Source organism: Melospiza melodia, chromosome 6, assembly GCF_035770615.1.
Source record: "Melospiza melodia melodia isolate bMelMel2 chromosome 6, bMelMel2.pri, whole genome shotgun sequence".
Lineage (NCBI taxonomy): Eukaryota > Metazoa > Chordata > Aves > Passeriformes > Passerellidae > Melospiza > Melospiza melodia.
Window position 1 is genome coordinate 53307215 of NC_086199.1, and position 18473 is coordinate 53325687.

Genomic DNA, 18473 nt, shown 5'->3' on the forward strand with positions numbered 1-18473 from the left:
GTCACATTTCTGCCCCTAGATGGAGTATTCTGCACACTGGGTTGGTTTTTATATATATATATTGGGAGAATGGAGCTGTGTTAGAAGCCTTGAAATGCCTCTTGTTCTGTATTCCCTTTACAGTGTATCAAGTGCTGCCCATTGGGACTAGACTAACTGGGTCCCAGAGACCATTTAGAAGAGAAAAATCAAAATAAGGTTTGTTTGTATAATTGATTGAACACTATAAAGGCCTTTATTTTGTAGCATCTCCTATTTGTTGGTGATAGATATGTGTGTTAAAATGCAAGAAGCCTCTGCTTTACAACGTGTCACTAATTACTATGGAACATCTGATATTTGCAGTTTGCAGTGCTGGATGTTTCTGTGATTTTCATGGTATTGCCTTCTATGAGTATGCTGTGAATGCCATGGTAACGTTAGTTACTTGTAAAACATTTTAATAGTGACCACTGTAATATAGTGGTTGTGTGCAAACAGCATGCACCACTGCTTTGGAGGTGTTTGGAACACTTTGTTTTGGTCACAATTGGGGTAAAAATGTTGCCAGACTTCAAGAACTGAATCCTAAACTTGCCAAACAGGGAGCTGAAAGTAAGGTCTCCTGTTCTCCAGCTCCTGTCTTTGATCATCTCTGGAGTTTCATTGATACATTCCTGCCCAGCACTCACATGCTAAGTGAACCATGGCTCCAGAAAGCTCAGAGTTGCTTGGGAAAAACGCTTGGCTGCAGGCACTGTATTTGAAGGGGGTGGGTGTCAGATTAGAAGCCATCTTTTGAAAAACCTCGCTTGTTTTGTGTGTGTGAGTGAGAATTCAGCTGCAGGCTCCTAGCTCAGGTATGTTCTCATTTGGGCTTCTGGTTTAGCCTATTCTTAACAGGAGGGACCAGCTGTAAAGTTTATCCCTGGGAGCTGAATTCCTGCAGAATCCAGGATTTTCATTTGGACCTTTTTAGATACGATGTAAATGCCAGCAGCTTCCTAACAACTGTTCTTGAAGCTCAGAGCAGAATTTAGAGTAGACCCTTGTGAGTTAGGGAATTGCACAAGATATCCCTTCTCAGAAGGGAAAGAAAAGGCCCAACAAAACCTAAGCCATCTGACTGGAGTCCTAAGAAATGCTTTCCAGCTTTCAAAGAAAGAAAGGGTCTTAATTCAGATTTGCCAGAATCGTCTAATTAGTCCCTTTAATGCCATGCACCTTATAGTCTGTGCCACCGGATTCGTCCTATAAATGAGACGATGGGCTAATTCATCTTGGCAGCAGTAAACAGACCTTGTGATTGTCCTCCTTACAAACACCGGCCTGATTTTAGGAAAACGCTTTGACCAAGCCTGTGTCCCTGCTCCCTCCCCCGCGACGCCCCCTCTTTTTCTGAGTGCTGCCTGTGCTTCTTGCCCTCCTTCTTCCCCAGCACCCCCGCCCAGCCCGTCTCACACACAGTGACATACCTCACACGTTTGCCACTGCTAACAACAACCTGTCAACTCTTTCTTTGCACCGTGCTAGGCGCCTTTTGTTTCTGCAGCCCAGCAAGCCTTGCAGCTGTTGTCCAAGGCCTGCTCCGACAGCCTGTGATCAGTCAGCTGCAAAATCCTCCCTGAACAACTCGGTATTCACAGCTCTAATCGGGCCAGCGGACTGTTTCCTCCTCTCTCGCAGTAAATCTTTATCACTTGCGCTCTGCTCGTCAGTTCATGGCGCCAGCTCTTTGGGCTGGCTGCTCGATCCCTTTCCCATACTCTGCTGGGCTGTGTGCTCTGAATGCTAACTCCAGCCTTGTTTAGACTCGGGGCTGCCTCAGTGCTGCAATCCACATGTTGGGAAGGTCTGGATTCCAGCTCCCCCCACCTCTCTGTTTTTAATGTGCGTTAGGTTTGTATTGCTCCAAAGGTGAAGCTATCAAAGGCTCCCTCCCTCTTTGCCCTCCCTCGGCCTGTTTCATACTTTGTCCATATAAGTTAGTTGTGTGATTATCTTTGTGTTTCCTCCCAGCAGACTGTTGTGCTTCTGTTTAAGAGCTGTCTTTGGAGAGGAGATGAGGGTGAGCTGCCCAGCCTGGGGAAGCTGCTGATGGCAAGGGAAAGCCTGGGGGAACTGGCACAAACCTTAATGTGATCGCATGCCCAGGGCTATTAACCCTCCTCCTAATGGTCCCCCCACAGAGGAGTCAGAAACAGGTTTTCCCCCATCCTGTTCCTTACTTGGTGCCATCACAGTCTTTTAAAGGATTTACATCAAAGATGTTGAATTGTCAAGCAGATTTCTAGGAAAAAAAGAGGATCAGAGTTTGCTTCGTTAGTATCCTCAGCTGAGCTGAGGAAAGTCCTTGGAGAGTTTAGGGTGGAGGTTTCTGTCAACGTGGAGTTCCTGAGGATTTATTCTGGTGGAGCTGAAAGCACAACTTTATCTGTGCCTCTTGCCTCTTTACAGGATACAGCGTGTAAACTCCTTCTGCCTCCTTTGGGAAAACATTGTGGGCTTTATTTCCCTGTATTTGGGCCTGGGATTGTAGATGATAGTCTAGTTAAACCTCAGTTAAACAGCACATTTTGCAAGGAGGCTCAGCTAGCTCTTAGGTAAAGCTTGCTGGAGACCATTTTTGAAAAATGTAAATTATTCAGGAAGGTTTTTTCAGTTTATAAGGAACCTGGGAAACTTTTGTCTGAGCACTTGCACGAGGGACAAAAACTGATGGGTTTAGTGTTCTCTTTGAAACTGAGTCCATCTTTGACACCATTTCTCTTTCTTCCTCAGTTTTTCCCACCTTGAAGTCTTTGTTTTAGCTGTTCCAGGTATGTGCGTGTGCACGTGTAAGCAGGAATGAAAATTAACCAAATACAGAAAGTCCTTCAAGAATACAACATGAACTGGCTTTAAAAATGTTGTTTCTCTTAGCTTCAAAAGGTAGCTGTAAAATAGATGCCCCTTGGAAAATCTGGGTTAATTTCTATTCAGACTTTCCATGCCTCAGTTTCTTATCAGTAGAGTATTTGCTTGGTCAAAGATAAGCCCGTGGTTATGGGATTCTTACAATTTTGGCATTGGTGGTCAGTTTTAGTCTGTAGAGAGGTGCCATCCTTGTAGGGCTTTGTTGGCTCCCACTGGTGCTTCTAGGTGGGACATGTTTTGTCTCTGTGTTAACAAACAGACCTGTAAACGCCCTTAAGGCTTCATTTGCGGAAATGGCTCAGATTTTGTTGGTATCTGCTATCAAAGTGCCCTTCTCAGTGTGTTCTTTGGTGAAACTGAATTGTGTGAACAGGATCTGAATATTGGCGCTTTTTCTGTAGGCTGTCCCCAAGAGCAGCAGTAGAAATCTTCAATAGTATGGAGCATCCTACAAATAAACTGATTGTACCAGTTCATATAATGGAATAATATAGTAGTTTGCGAAGGACTTTAAAAGCCATTTTTTTGGTGTTGAATAAGAAGTTAGTGGACGTATTTATTTTGTGATATGATTGACTTCTATTTTGTGAAATGCTGGTGCTTTACCATGCAGTGAAGCGCTGCATGGTAAAGCACCAGTGGGGAGAGTGGGATAGGCAATCCACCTGCTGTCCCCTGCACAAAAAGCAGTTAATTTTTAAATTGTTCTGAAAGAACTTGACATCCTCTAAACGTCCTTGTATATCCTAGTATTTTTTAAATTTATTTTATTACATTTCAGAAAACCCATTGGGAGCTAGAATTTACATGTTGCCCAATAAGGTGGAAGGAAATATTTTGTCTTTAAACTACAATGGAAGATTCTGGGAGTCTGAATTGAAATTGAATGGAACAAGGAGAGAAGACTTTCTCAAAATTATTTTAATTTTTTTGAAAATGAAAGCAACTCAAAACACAAAATACAAACAGTATTTTGAGTCTCTTCATGCAGAAGTTAGCAAGGATGTGCACAGCTTGTCTCAACTTTCCATAGTAGATTGCCACAGTCCTCATGTCCTGGTTCTCCTCACCTGCTGATTTGTACCTTGAAGTGAGGGGTTATTTTGAAGGATGTAGCTGGTGCTGACCTTGGTATGGTTGTAATTCTGTGGTGGTTGGTGATGTGGGCTTAGGATGGTTAATTGGGAAATGTCAATGGAAGTTGTGACGTGAAGTTTTTATCTGTTCTTTTCCTCAGAGCTTTGTAGCATAGGGGAAGACTCCCAGGAGGCAAATATTCCTAATGGGGGAATGTCTTGCTGTTTTGAGAGTTGAGTTCAATCCTCATTATTACCTAGACCACAATGAAGGCTCTGTACCTTTTTCTGTTGGGTGGCTGCTAGAAGAGGGCTTGTTCATGGCTCTGGGATGAACAGGAATTTGAGAACAGCCTGTCTGTTCCCAGTTGCAGATTGAAACTGCACTTGACTCACTTTTCCTAATGCATCTGGATGCATATATTGGAGCAGGATATTTTATTTCCCTGCTTCTTTATTTCTGATGAGCAATGTCAACTTTTTTTCGTAGCTCCTCCCATATCTGTCTTCTAAGAAAATCTCAGATGCTAACAACTTACTGTTTGATTTTTTTTTTTTTACAGAGTTGTTGATAGTATGCTTGCCCAGTAATTCCATTTGAAAATAGTATTTTAGACTAGGAATTTTCTTGTCTGATTTGCCTCAGACTTTCCTGAAAAATTCTACCTTGACATAAAGTTTGCACCTGTAGAAGTTTAAGGAAGTCTGTTTAGCTTTTGCTTTGTGAGGGAGGAACTCTGCCAAAAGTGAGTTTCTGATGAAAGACTAGTATAAGCATGGACAGACTGCTTGCATCATTACTAGGTAATATTAATGTATAATCAATCTCATCAAGAAAAAACATGATTTAATGGATTTTATAATCCTTATAAAAATTTTTTTTGTTTCTTCTTTGGCTACACAGGGTAAAATATTCACAACTAACCTATCATGTTTAATTTTGTGAGTTGCTTTTAGTGTGCGCATTTCCTGTACATCTTGAACAAAACCATGCAAAAGATGAACAGGGAATAAAGGGAAAATTTATAAATGGTTCCATGTGACTGCCTCTTCCACAGAGATTTTTTTCTCCCCTTACTTGAGAAGTTAAGAGGGAATGCAGGGCCATGCAGTGTTTGTTAAAGCTGATGGAATATCTTTCTCCCTCTGGGTATCTCTTTAATCAATGTTTCTTTATACCATTAGGTCATCTCCTCTTTTTTCAAGGCTGTTTTTTTAATTCTGAAGAAGGCTTGTTTTGTACATTTCCGTACATCTTGATGTTTATTCTAAGAATTATGACCTGATCACTTCCTCTTTTTTCCTCAAAATTTCTGTCTTTTTATCTATTTTAAGTACCAGAGCACAAAGATAACCCCATCATAGTTCTCTCATTCTCTCATTTTCTCCAGCAGTCCCCCCCTCCCCGCAATGAAAAAATGAAAGGTCTCATGGTCTTACAGATTTTCTTTATGCTTATTTTGGCTTACTTGCAACCCAAATACATCATCATGCTATAAGACAGCTCTCTAAGGCTCTTGGATCAATTAAAGGTAGCCCTATTCATTGCCAGTACAAACCTTTGCCTATTAACTCTTTCAAAGGGCATTTGTCATCACAAAAAGCTGTGGATGCTGGCTGGGTACATTGATTTAAAAAAGGTATTGTTTTAAGGCTGCTGAATATCTTAATTAGTCGTAATCAGAGGGGAGATTGTGTCTGTAAAGTGATACAGTTACCTTTCACCTACTTGCTTTATTTTCTGAGGTTTTTTTGAAAAAAAATCTCAGACATACCTCAATCATGCTGTTTTCAGGGTACAAGAGGGGTGCACTTGCTGATCAAGCTCTAACTTATGACATTATTTTGTAAAGCTAAATATTTAGTGTGGTAATCCAGAATGCATCTCCTTGGCCTGTGATCAGCCAAGAGCGAGTCAGTGTAGAAGCACTGCTCCTTGCCAGCAGCCATCGTCCTTCTCTTCCCTCAGAAATCCTGGGTCTGTATCCTGGAAATGCAGAAATCCACCCCAAATCTTCAAGCACTTGCACCTGTGCTCAGCTCAAGCCCGCAAATTGTCCACTAATGCAGAGTATACACAGCCCTGTTCGGCAGGTCAAGGCAGAACAAGGTAACGTTTTTTAGACCAGTAGTTCATTTGCCACAATTATTGTCTCAAATGACTTCAAACAGTTTGTTGATGTGCTCTGCATCTCTGGGAAAATGTCCTTTTCTGCTGTTCCCTGAATCAAAAATTTCTTGCAGTAGTTAATCGTAAAAATTTGTTTTTTATCCAAGGAGACCCCTTTGAAAGTGAAAATCCATGCTTTTCCTTGATATTCAAAGTTTTCTTTGTGCTTATTGCTTTCTTGGTTTTTTTTTTTTCTGAGGAAACAGCATAGTTTATATTTAATTTAAAATATTTTATGCAAATCAAACATTTTTTTAATGTGCATTTAATGGAGACATTGAGATACAGACAGAACCCTTCCAGTCACATGGCTTGGTGGTACAGCAATGGCTTTCATCATCTGACCCTCACTCTCTGGAGGTGCAATTCCAGAGAAGAGGATTTGGGAATATATTCTTTTCTTTCCATATTTATGCAAATATCATCTTACAGGGAGGAGGAAACACTTGACAAAAAAAAATATGTAAGTCACACTTGATGAAAGACATGCTTTTGTGCTTTAATAAAATACTAGATACAGTGGTGATGGTAAAAATAGCATTTAATTTGTTTCATCATGGGAAGGGGAGGGGATGCAACTGGTGTCTCGCAGGGGTAACTGTTGTCCCCCCCCTTTTCTGAGACAAAAATTCTTTAGAAAATACCTGGTATACCAACCATGGATATGAAATGGCTCATGCAGTTTGGTCATTTGGAAAGCAGGACAGTGCCATGGCTGGGAACCACCTGACAAATGAATCCCCAACACTCACGCTTAGCTGGTGCTTTGCTTGATGAATTTTGTTATAGGAAATGCCTGCATGCACAGATTCTCAGGGAAATGTGGCAGAGTCATGTAAATGCAAGTAGTATTGTCCTCAGTCTCTTGTTTTCCAGTGAATGTGTGCTGAACAATGTATGGCTTGAAGTGAGAATATGTTTATGATTCACCTAATTTTCTCAGAATCCAGGATGGTACATGCATTTCTATCACAGGAGCATATTTCTCTATCTGTCTAGATCCTGCATGAAGTAATTCTTGTGAGTATTTTATCTCCTTTTTAAAATTTTATTGTTACAAAAATGCTTCAAAAATTTAGTTCTGTCTCCAAACTGCTGTACAGTCAGAGCCTAGTATAATCTCCATTTCACAGATGAGGAAAACCAGCCTGAAAAAGATTAAAGTTCCAATCCAAGGAACTTAAGCACATCTTTTAATGTTCCTGTGATTTTGGCATAAGCTATTATGAAGAGTTTCTCTGGGATGCTGTCAGAGGTGAAAACAGCAAATGCTCTGAGTTGCAGACAGTACCTCAGCCACAGTACTGCAAATTTTCCTTGTTATACTTGATGAAAAACATGAGGCAATGGGATTGTCATAGAGGAGAGAGATTTATTTTTGTAGTTAGTTATTCAATATATGTACTGTGGTATTGAACCTCATTTTAGCATGGAGGTCAGTGAAGTTCTAACCTTTTCCTTCAGCTTTGTAGATTTTCCCAGAAGTGTGTACCATCTTTTCTTTGGTCAGGTGCCTCAGATATAAAGTCAGAGAAATAAATCTGCACATTTCTCCCATGGCTGTGATAAGCATATGTATTTATATAGAATGGCATTGTGTGTCTTGCTCTCTGTAACATTATTAGGTGTCTGTACAAGTAGGAGATTTATTGAGTGTAACTCATTTTTCCTTCTCCACACTGTTCTAGTGGAAGAGCTCAGACTGCGATGAGAAAAAGTAGTACACATTATTAAGAATTCTGATAAAGTAGGCTGAATAAATTTGTTTTCTTTGTGAGCCTTAATCCCGTGTTTTATTGGCTTCTTGGATATGGCTAATTTATTTGGAATTCCATTCTGTTCCCGACAGCATTCCTGATTAGCAGTTTGATCACCCGGAGCAAAGTTACATACCAGCTTTCAACTCTTGTAATCTAGCAGTGTAATTTTTTCAAATGGACTCTTTTCTTTCCTTCTTTGCCCCAGCTCCCCTTCTTTTTGTATGCAAAGAAACTTTAAAAGTAAGCAGGATTACCTGTTAATAGAATGAAAAACCTCTTCAAAACACAATGTAGTTTGCTGAAAGCCTGACTTTCATTTTTGAAGTGAAAAAATGAGGTTTGGAGCAGTGTCAGTGCAGCGTGTGAAATGTTTGCCTTCCATCACTTATAAAGGGTAACAGTTCTTTTCAATAACTGCATTTTATGAGTGGGGTGATATAATCTTCAAGTCATTTCCAAGGTCTGTAGTTCACCAGAGCACATTTTGCTTATGGTTAGTTTCAGAAAGTTTGAATTTTTCTGTAGTTGTTAAGTTTGTCACATGGTGGACTTTGTAGGAAAATGGCAGCTTGTGGAGGCCCAGGGACCTACCATTGGAACTTTTACCTCAGGGCTATTGGCTCATGCAGTCAAAACAAAGGATGACCAGGACACCCAAATTTAATTGTAAACCAGAGGCAGGTTTGGGTCTGGACTCTTTTTGGTACAGTGCAGGCAGAGCATAATCCAAGTGATCTGGTCTGCCAAAGACATGGAGTTGCAGATGAGAGAGAAGTGAATTTTCCATCCTGTGACATTTCTGAAAGTCCCAGTCTGATTTTTGCACAGTGAAAAGGAAACAAGGATCTTAAGTGAAGGGAGGCTTGGGAATAGCCCAGAGACAGGTGACTACAGCACTCATCAAAAGGCTCAAACTGTGGTTTTATGCATGAGTGCCTTGGCTGCATAATGTTTGAAGACTGTGATCTGTCTGGTTTGTACTGATCTTGAATTGTGGGGCTCTGGAAGGCAGCTACTGGCACATACTTTGTCGAAACTGAAGCACATTATGCCAGTTTTCTATGTTTGAAAAACTGGCACTTTGTTGAAAACGTTGTTTTGTCAAAAATAGTACTCACTAAATTCTCTGCTGTATTGGTGTGAATTCTGTTAATTCAGTGGGGGAAAAAAAATCTACTGATGAAAACCAACCAGAAAAGGTTGGTTTAGGGCTAGATCATTGTGCCTGGTCATTTTTGATGATAATTCCTTAATTTCCTCAGCAAAAAATTCTTTCTACCCCAAGATTGGGCATCTGAGTGTGAAAACTTTGCAAATTGTGTATGATCTCTCTGATTGCTAAGGAGATAATAATTACTTGATAACACACTGCTCTGAACTTTATAACGTAAATTTAAATATGTATCCCTGTTTTTTTTCTGTTGAGTCACAAAGTATTTTTGTATTTTTATATTTGTTCACAATTAGGTGGACGTTTTGGGCATTGCTAATCTTTTAATTGATTGGTGCTATTAAGTATCATGGCCTGTATGTGATCTGTTCTGCTACTGCTGGGTCGTGTTCTGATCACATTCCCAGTAAGAAATTCCTGTAAATGAAAGTGAACCAAGATGTCTCCTGCTGACCATTACCCCATCCAGCAGCACATGGAGGTGGTCATGGAATGACAGCAGAGGTTTCATCAAGTCTTTTTGGAAATACAGATGTCTTTGTGTAATTACTTTTAAGACTGATTTATAAGGTTTTGTTACATTTCCTTCTAGTCCTTTCCCTTCCCTTTTATTGCTATTTCCTGTGATTTGTGCTCTTTTGTTGCATTTAAATCTCACTTTTGACCCCTTTGAGGATGAGCTGGGGTTTTACTAATACTTACGGTTTTATGGAGGCTGAAGTTAGTCTTAAGGGATGAAACATGTAATAAATGAAGTATTTTCTCTCTGTCCTTGTTGTTCTAGATCATAGAAATGGGCATACTGAGCTGATTACAGTGGGAGGAGTGTGTTTGCTGGGGATTTTCCAGGAGAAAACTCGTGGGGCAGGTGTTGACTTTGCTTTGACTCAATGCAGGGCTTAATGATCTTGATATGTGCATGTTATCACAACTTAGGTGTGATAGGAATAATTGACTCTGAATGTCAGATTTTTGTCCTCTAGAGCGGTGACATCTTGATCTGACTCGTTTTAAGTGGTACTTTGTTTTCAGTGTGATGTAGAATGCTTGCTCAGGAGGTTTCACATATGTAACCTGGAGCAAGGTGCCTTTTTTGACTCTGATAACTGTAGAAGGAATGTGATTCTGACAGATAAGTGCTGGTCTTGAATTTTTCCTTTTTTTTTCAACAAGAACTCGGAACTTCTTATTAGCCTTGCCAACACCTGCAACTCTTGGCTGCTTCCTTTGGTAGATATCCTGACTTTTGAATGTGTGGAAAATGCAGTAAGTCAAATATCGTACTTTTTAATTCTAATTTACTTATATTTTGGGATGTAGTTCAAAGTGGTGATAACAGTGAGTGTTTTGGGATTATTGTTGTAATGTCTGCTTTGCCACTTGTAAGTTTACCTGTTATTTTAAAATTTTGGGAGTGTAGTGATACTTTACGAGATTGCTTTATAAGGGAATTGGAAAATGAGATGTGAAATCTGTTGCCTTACATTTTGAAAGTCAACAAGACTGTGTAATATGTACTTTTTTCCCCTAAACTACCCTTCAATAGGCATTTACCAGAACAATTAATTATGTGATAATTTAAAAGCAAAGCATTAAATTTATCTTGGAAATAGTTACAGATTAGAGGATTTTAATAAATATTTATAGCAGAATAGGGTAGTAATATTGGTTGTGTGATGAAAACACATGTTAGTAATAAAATATTGCCCATCAGAAATACTGTTCTATCATGTCATTGTTCCCGAGAGAGATGACTGATTGAAAAATGATTTTAATAAAATAAACTTTGAACAGAGAGGATGCTTTTACGGGTGATAAAGCACACATTCTTCAAAAAAGGCACATCATTAAAAATGGTGCCAGGCATTAGGAACATCTGTTGTGTGAAAAAGTAAATTTGGGAAAATCCAAATAATAATGCTCAATGTATAGGCTTTACATAGTGCTTTTCCTCACTTGTTCTCAAAATACTTTGCAAAGAGAGGAAGAACGACTACCCATGTTAAACTGCATTTTCTAAAATCCAGCCACACCAGTTTTCATCTGGCATTTAAATTTGCCTTGCTCATGCCGTGCCATTAATTTTCCGTGGGAGGAAATCTGTCCCAGGGAGCGAAATCCAAGCAGGAAAGCATGTCCTTCCATTTTGGGCAGCATTCCTGTGTGTGAATAAAAGCAGGCTGCCAAGCTGACAGCCGTGGCATGTGGAGCCAGGGAGCTGCCATTGCCCAGGCAGCTGGCAGGGAAGTTGTGTCAGCCTGTCCTGGGCACATCCCGGTGCCAGGCGCCAGGAATGTGCCGCCTCTGTTCTGGCTTTGACACCTCGCAGGGACTGCCGGAGCTGAGCACCGCTCGTGAGCCCAGGCAGGAGGAGGCACCTGTTCCCTTGGCAGTGCAGTGAACCCCCAGTTCATCCCTGGGGTGTGCCCTTAAGTAGCCAGCAGGCTCCTTGGGGCTAGCAGGGTGAGCTGGAGCTGGTGGCCAAGGCATGGGATGTGCTGGGTTGCAGCTCATGCTGAAATCAGTGGTTTTCAGCAATGCTGCTGGAGCACAGACAGCTGCCTTGCACCACGCTGGAGGAAGAGGGTTGTCACAAAAGATGCACTTTTCCTTACAGCTGTCCAGATGGGCTGGTACAACGATACTGCTTCTTTTAAAATGTTCAGGTATTGTCGCCAATAATTAATTGTACAGCTACCAAATGAGCCAGTTGCCCAAGTGAGTGCATACTGTGGAGCCCCTGTCTTGTTGCAGCAAATAGACCCACTCAGCAGTTTGTCAAACTGTTTTTGCTGCTGAAATCCCTTTCAGATGAGATGATGATTTTCTTTTTTCTCATCTGTGTGGGTGTAGGTCTCTTAAAAGAAAAGAGCAGGTTAGAGAAACAGCTGTCAGGAATGATGTAGTTGATTTTGCTTTAGGGCAAGCTGCTAGATCTTTTGGGCCCCTTTATCCATTTTCCTGTAGCTGTAGGTGACCCTAGTAATAGATACATGTGTATTTATTTGTTCTCTCCAGCCTGCTGCATTTTTTCAGCAAAGTCTTTGCTAGTTGAAAGGAGCAGTCCCTTTAAACTCAGCAGCTTTTGCAATCTGTAGGTATAAAAAGACATTGTTTGGTGTGCCTCCTCACAGATTCCTCCTTAATCCTGATTTTGTGTACTCATCCCTTGGTTGAGCCTTCCTGAACAGAGGAATTTGAGTTGATTCCCATTCCCTCATAAATGCATGCAGGGCAATATGTCAGACTTTCTTGCCTTTGAAGCAATCTGATCAGTTCTGACACTTTCCACCTCCATTAAGGAATCCATGTGGTAGTTGAGAACACCCGTTAGTGTGAACAAACTCCTGAAACCCCTGAAAGTATTTGCTTGGCTCTACCATTTAGCTGTTTACAAAGCCCAGGGCTTTGCTTCTGATACACATTCAATAAAAGGGAACAGATTATTTTATTTAGCTTTTTTAATTGCAGTGTAAATGTGATTCTGTTGGCTGTGTAGTAGGCAACGTGTTGACTTTCATGAGGTTACCCAAATCAAGGACAAATTTGACCAGAAAGTGATACTTTGAGAGGATACTGACAGCCAGTATTTTGGTATGGCATTTGGCCTAATGCAGAATTTTTAAAAATTGAGGAAGCACCTCTGACACAGGGCTATTGCTTGAACCATATCCAAGTCATTTCACTTACTGCTGATTCTTCCCAGTTTTGCCATCATAATTCCACATGTCCAGGCCCAGGCAAGGAATAGCTTAAATATCAATAAAAGTTCCTTGTTTTCTTCTGAAGTGGGTCCTGGAGTTTGTGCTAGTTCTAATGAGGACTTGGCATCTCTAAGGATATTACTGTATCCTGTAATCTCAAGGTATTATTGTACCCTGAATTTAAGGGAAAAAGAACATAGAATTTTCAAAGCCTTATGTCTCTGAATCAGGCTTTAATTTCTTTTTAGACAGAAAGTGCTGTTTCTGGGGAAAGGAACTTGCTAGTTAGTAAGTCTGAAAAGATCTTAACAGTTCCAGTAATTACTCATTTCATCAATCCATCTATATTTAAAGTGAGCTAAACCGAGTTCTTTCCTATAGTGTCTGCTTCAAATAATGCTGCTTTACATTTGGAGAGCCAAATAAGGAAACAGAGGATAATCTTACAGGAGTTTCATTCCATTTCAGTTTGAGCAGCTCAGACTTGCTGCAACAAGAGCACTTCTTTCTATGAAACCTTTTTAACATATTCGACTAAACAAACTATCTCCTAAAGAAACTAGGACCGTTTTTTTTGTGTTTGTGTGTGTGCGCGCTTTGCTCCAGCCTTGGCTGTTGAGGACATTTCTGCATTTGTCCATGTACTAAATGAGCGATGCATTTTGGACAGCTTCTGTGTTCTGATTTGTTTTCTTGTGCTTTTTTGTGTCCCCCTCTTCCCCCTCCCCTTCTTCCCCTTTTCATTTGTCTAGGGGGGGAAAAATAGCTCCTCCAGTGTTGTATCCTGCAAAGACCATTCTTAAGAGCTGGTTGGACAGCGCAGGACTCTTGAAGTGATAGCTAATTGGTGAAAGAAAGGCCCTGATTGTCTTGAGGGAGCTGGAAAGTGCTGCGTGTGCTGCTGAAAGGGACTAGGAAGAAGGTGCCTGGTTTCGCTGAGCAGCTGCTGCTGGAGATGTTTGGAGATTACATCAGCATTGGAAAAGAGGGGCCAAAAAAAAAATCCAACTTCACAGAGACGGAGTTTATGGAGGTTTTTTCCCCCCTTCCAAAGGTCTTCTGACAATACTGTCATTGTCAATATAAGAGTTTGTTAATTCTTTATGAATAGCACATGGGGCCTCTTGACTAAATAGTACGTTACATGTCCCAAATCTGTCAGCTGGACTCTTCTCTCACATGCTAGTGAGATCACTTTGATTGGAATGTTAGAGGAATTGCTGGGCTGGCTGTGCAGAACTGAATGCTGCATTATATAATTAGATCTCCCAGTGTATTTTTTTTCACATTACCTCTTTATTCTAGCTTAAATATGGAATCAGTCCTTTTGATGGTTTTGCTGGTTGTAATTATATTAATACGATTCATTTTGTGGTCCTGTCTTAGTGCTTATATAGATTATAAACTGTCCCAAAGGTTTCCTGGCACAAAAAAAGAGGACTAAGACTTCAAAAGGCTCGTTCAGGTTTGAATTGACAATGGGGAGAGCTGGGTAAGGTAAATGGAGCTAGAGCAGCTTTTACCTTGGGATCTGATGAGAGAGAAATGACCTGCTGAGACTGCAGCTGAGTGAAGATCCTTCAGAAAGCCCTATGCTGACAGAGGGGAAGCAATGACAACTGATTGAGTCAAATGACTTCCTATCTGACTTGGGCATGGATTTGCTGTTGGGAACAGACTTGTGGACTTCTGCCAATTAAATGATGTGAACAAGCTGGAAAGAACCCTCTTGCTGGGCAGTCCAAGAGTGCTCAGTGTCCACAAGCCATGCTGTGGGCTGGCAGGAGCACATTTTCACCTGGCTGGTTGATTTGTTACCAAACAAATCAATCCCAGCCAGTCAGATCTGAAACTGACTGAATGATTTTAACTGACCATAATCTGCCAAATATTCACATTTCTTAGCAAGTGATGTATATGAGTACCAGTACAAGGTGGATACCGCTGGAATAACCTGTCCCATGGAAGATGGATTTATGTCTCAGAGATTGTTTGATGGACTCTGGCTGTGCTTCAGCACCAACAAGAAGTGGGGTGACAACATGAGTGAGTTTTGATACCAAAGCCTGCAAGTGACCTTCATGCCTAGCCTGAAACAAGCACCCTACTAGCACACTGGAGGATTTGACTCTTTGCCCAAGGACAAAGTGACTTGGGATTTCTTGGTAATTTCTTAACTTCCCTGGCAAAAGCAAGCAAAGTTTTTCAAATGAACTGTCTTCTTTAAAATAGGTGTTGTATTAAATCAAACAACAGTGTAATACTGTCTTTTAAGAACTAAATTTTTCTACAGTAAAGATAGGGAAATTGTGTTACCTTGCCCTAGAAATGCTCTATCCTTGGCCTAGTTAATCTTTAAAAATTATTTTTTAAAAAATCCTTTTTTTTGTTTCATCATTTTCTATCTCATGTGAAAGGGAAGGTTACTACTTCATATACTTATTTTTATATATCTTGGTAGCTCACATGATATCAGAGTTGAGCTAGGCAAAAGCCTACAGTATTCCCATACAGAGTTTCTGGCCCATTCATGTGTCACACACTCCTACAGGCTTGTCATTAGTAACTGCTCATCAGCCCTTGTCTTTTAGAGCCTCCTGAAAATCAGACATGAGAGTTGATATGTGCTTAGGCAGTGAAGCAGAGTAAATGTCAGGTCAATTGATTTCAGCATCATATTTTATTTATGGTGGATGACCAATCTACAAAACAGCCTGTAATGCATGAAGGTGCATGTCATGGGCTTGAAATCCTGCCAGACAACAATAAATTATATGTAGATGTAACTAACCCCTTGTCTGTTTCTTAATTTTAATGATAGTTCTGTCCATTTTTTGTTTCTCCAACACCAGCAAACCACAAAAGGAAAGTGCATGTTGTCTACTTGATGTGCCAACATCCCTTTTATAAGGAGTAACTGGAAAAATAGTGACAGTAATCCATTTTTCTTCTTTCAGTTAATCATCGCTATTCTGAGCTGTTTTGTGCAAAACAAAGCTTGTGGAGAAATTGATAGTGCCTTTAAGAAATAAATCTTCTCATTCTTTATTTCAGTCCTATGGAAATTGCATTTGACAAGCAATACAAAACAGTATACTGGTTGTACTAATTAAAAGTGTGGATGTAATGAGAAGCCATACGGGTGAAGTTGTGGTTTACTGCCTTTAACATTTGGGGATATTGGAACTGACATCAGTGTGGAATTCACAACTTTCATTTTTTTGTCCCTGCAGGGCAGCGTTTCAGGTTTTCCCTGTAAATCAGAGCTTGTGGTCTTGTTATGGACCATATCCTATGGACTGGATCTGTTGGTATTTATGTACCTAAAACATTTGATTTGGACCTTATTTTAGTCACATGAGTTGCACTCTGATTATAAGAGTGGTCTGGCCAAATATAATTTGGCATAATAGTGCTCTGTGTCCTACAGTGGTAAAACTGGCTGCAACCCCAAGCAGTTTATTAGAACATCCATGTTTTGAAGCATATTTAAATAATTTAATAATCATAAGAATTTTGACTGAAGAGTTAATTTAGATCTTGTTGCCTACTAGACTCCTTATGCATTCAAAGCAATTTTAATAGCAACTTGGTTAATTTCTCATTGCATTCATATTGTTGTTATCCCATCCTGCAGGGTGTGGGAAGCCATCCTCTTTATTCTGCATTACAAAATTAGAACTATCACACTTTTAGGAGTGAAAAATATAAAGGAGATTGAGATCTTCCTCTTTACCACCATAGGTCTTTTCCCTCTCTCTTTCCATGGAGATAAGAAAAATCTAAGCCCCTTAAGTGTGGTATGATCTGAAAGCATCCACTGGTATTTCCTATGGAGCAGTGTGCTGACATTTAGATATTTAAAATATATTTATACCCTGTTGATTTTGTGTCTGCATTTAAGGATTTCTTTAAAAATAAACAATTGCTTAATGTCAGTTTTGAGCAGTGGACAGAGTGAATGAAGATTACAGGGTGGAGTGCCCTTTCAAGACATGAAACAAAGGTATGTGTAAAGAAAGAGAAAAATTAAAGTGAAATACTGTGATATTAAAATCCTTGCTAATGTAAAATTATTTTTATTTTTAATATATTGATTAAAATCTACTGTATATAAATCTATTTGGTATGTTTATATTAATTTATATAATTTGCATGCTAAGCAGTGGCCAAAATTACCATGTAACCTACTGAGAAGATACCCCACTCTTTGCCTGAAGACATTATTGTGGAGAACATATGTATATGTATATATAGATATAAATGTATATATAGATTAAATAGATCCTATTTATGCATCTGAACCAAAAATAAAACTGTATGATGTATGGATGAATTGGTCTGTGAAAGGACTGTGCTAATTTATGGTGACCTTTTTTGTGGTAACAATGGAACCAATAAAAGCAAATTTACTCCCAAAACAAATAGCCATTTTCAAGTTCTACAATTGATACTTTTTTTTTTTTTTTCTCAACCAGGGATAAAACATCTTTCTGAGCTGTAAAAACTCAATTGTTTGTAAATATCCTAATCATCTCCAACGCAATTCCCATCGCACATCATGTAATGTGCAAAAAAGTTGGCATTTTATGGGCTGTATGGAGAACTAATTATAACAACTCACGGTAGTCTGAGCATGTAATTATATTTATTGACTAAAGTAATGCCACGATTTCACTTTGCAGTGCCATTACACTGGTACAATTAAACAATTCCTGTCAAACCGTGTAAACCGTAGCGATGAAGAACTCCCTTAAATGGATCTGGTGATGCAACAGGTGGCCTAATTACTCTAGGTAGGTCCATTACAGTCAAATTCGGGGAGGAGAGGCTGAAGACACAAGTAGGGCTACAACTGACTCTGACAGAGGGAATCTGGACAGCTGGGAGCCCAGTCACCAGCTGTTTGCCATGAACTGCCACCTCAGAAACTGGGGCTCGGGGCGATCTTGCAGTTCATGTTCTGTGTCACAGCCCTGGAGAGTGGAGAAGTGTTCTGAGGGTCTCCCTGTCAGGATTCATGGAGGCACCAAATTGTTGGACAGTTAAATTGCAGAAGTCCTGTCTTGATTGGCAGGGACACGGAGTTTCTCCAGAAGTGCAGTTGGGTTATGCTTGATTGTCCCCGAAGTGGGTGACCTGGTAGGGTGGCCCTTTCACTGCAGGCAGGGCTTGTAACAGCATCTACTGCTATGGCTGCTAGGCACTTCCAGCCCTTAAGGGCTATTTTCAGCTGTTCACAACTTTGTCAAAGTAGCTTTTCAAACTAAATTTTTCCATGTTTCATTTGGTGTCTGCCTCCGTCTGAATTCTCTTCAGAAGGTTTCAGCCAGAACAGTTTAATGTCTTCCAAGAACAAGACTAGAAAAAAATACATTGTTTTTCCCATGCTAAAAAAAACTGGATTTTTTTTTTTTTTTCCTGAAAAGACGTAGTTGTCCCACTCTGGGAGATAATTTTTACTCAGCCCTGTCAGGGATATGTAACTGTTGTTCACATCAAGAAAATTATGTAGCTACCTACCACAGATTCAAGGGGTACAAGATCAGATATGATGTGAGGAAATGAGGATAAGGAAGCTGGCAGGGAAGTAAAAGAAATTATGGTGAGGTTTTAGCTAAAGAGAGTAAGTGGGCCATGCATAGTTAATGAAAGGCAAGCTGGACTGCACCATCTAGGAGAGAGCATTGGCTCCAG

The 18473-nt window shown here is 40.1% G+C and overlaps 1 protein-coding gene across 1 annotated transcript; it reads left to right on the forward strand.

Annotated features, from left to right (window-relative positions):
- The first annotated feature begins 13585 nt into the window (after positions 1 to 13585).
- SMIM38 (small integral membrane protein 38) lies at positions 13586 to 17112 on the forward strand. The gene has a single exon (XM_063158184.1). It carries the CDS (start codon positions 14020 to 14022, stop codon positions 14218 to 14220), a length of 201 nt encoding a protein of 66 aa, XP_063014254.1. The 5' UTR covers positions 13586 to 14019; the 3' UTR covers positions 14221 to 17112.
- The last annotated feature ends 1361 nt before the right edge of the window (positions 17113 to 18473 follow it).

Bases quoted from the DNA above. Each gene is read 5' to 3' on its own strand.
- SMIM38 (XM_063158184.1), top strand. From the start codon at position 14,020: ATGCTGCATTATATAATTAGATCTCCCAGTGTATTTTTTTTCACATTA.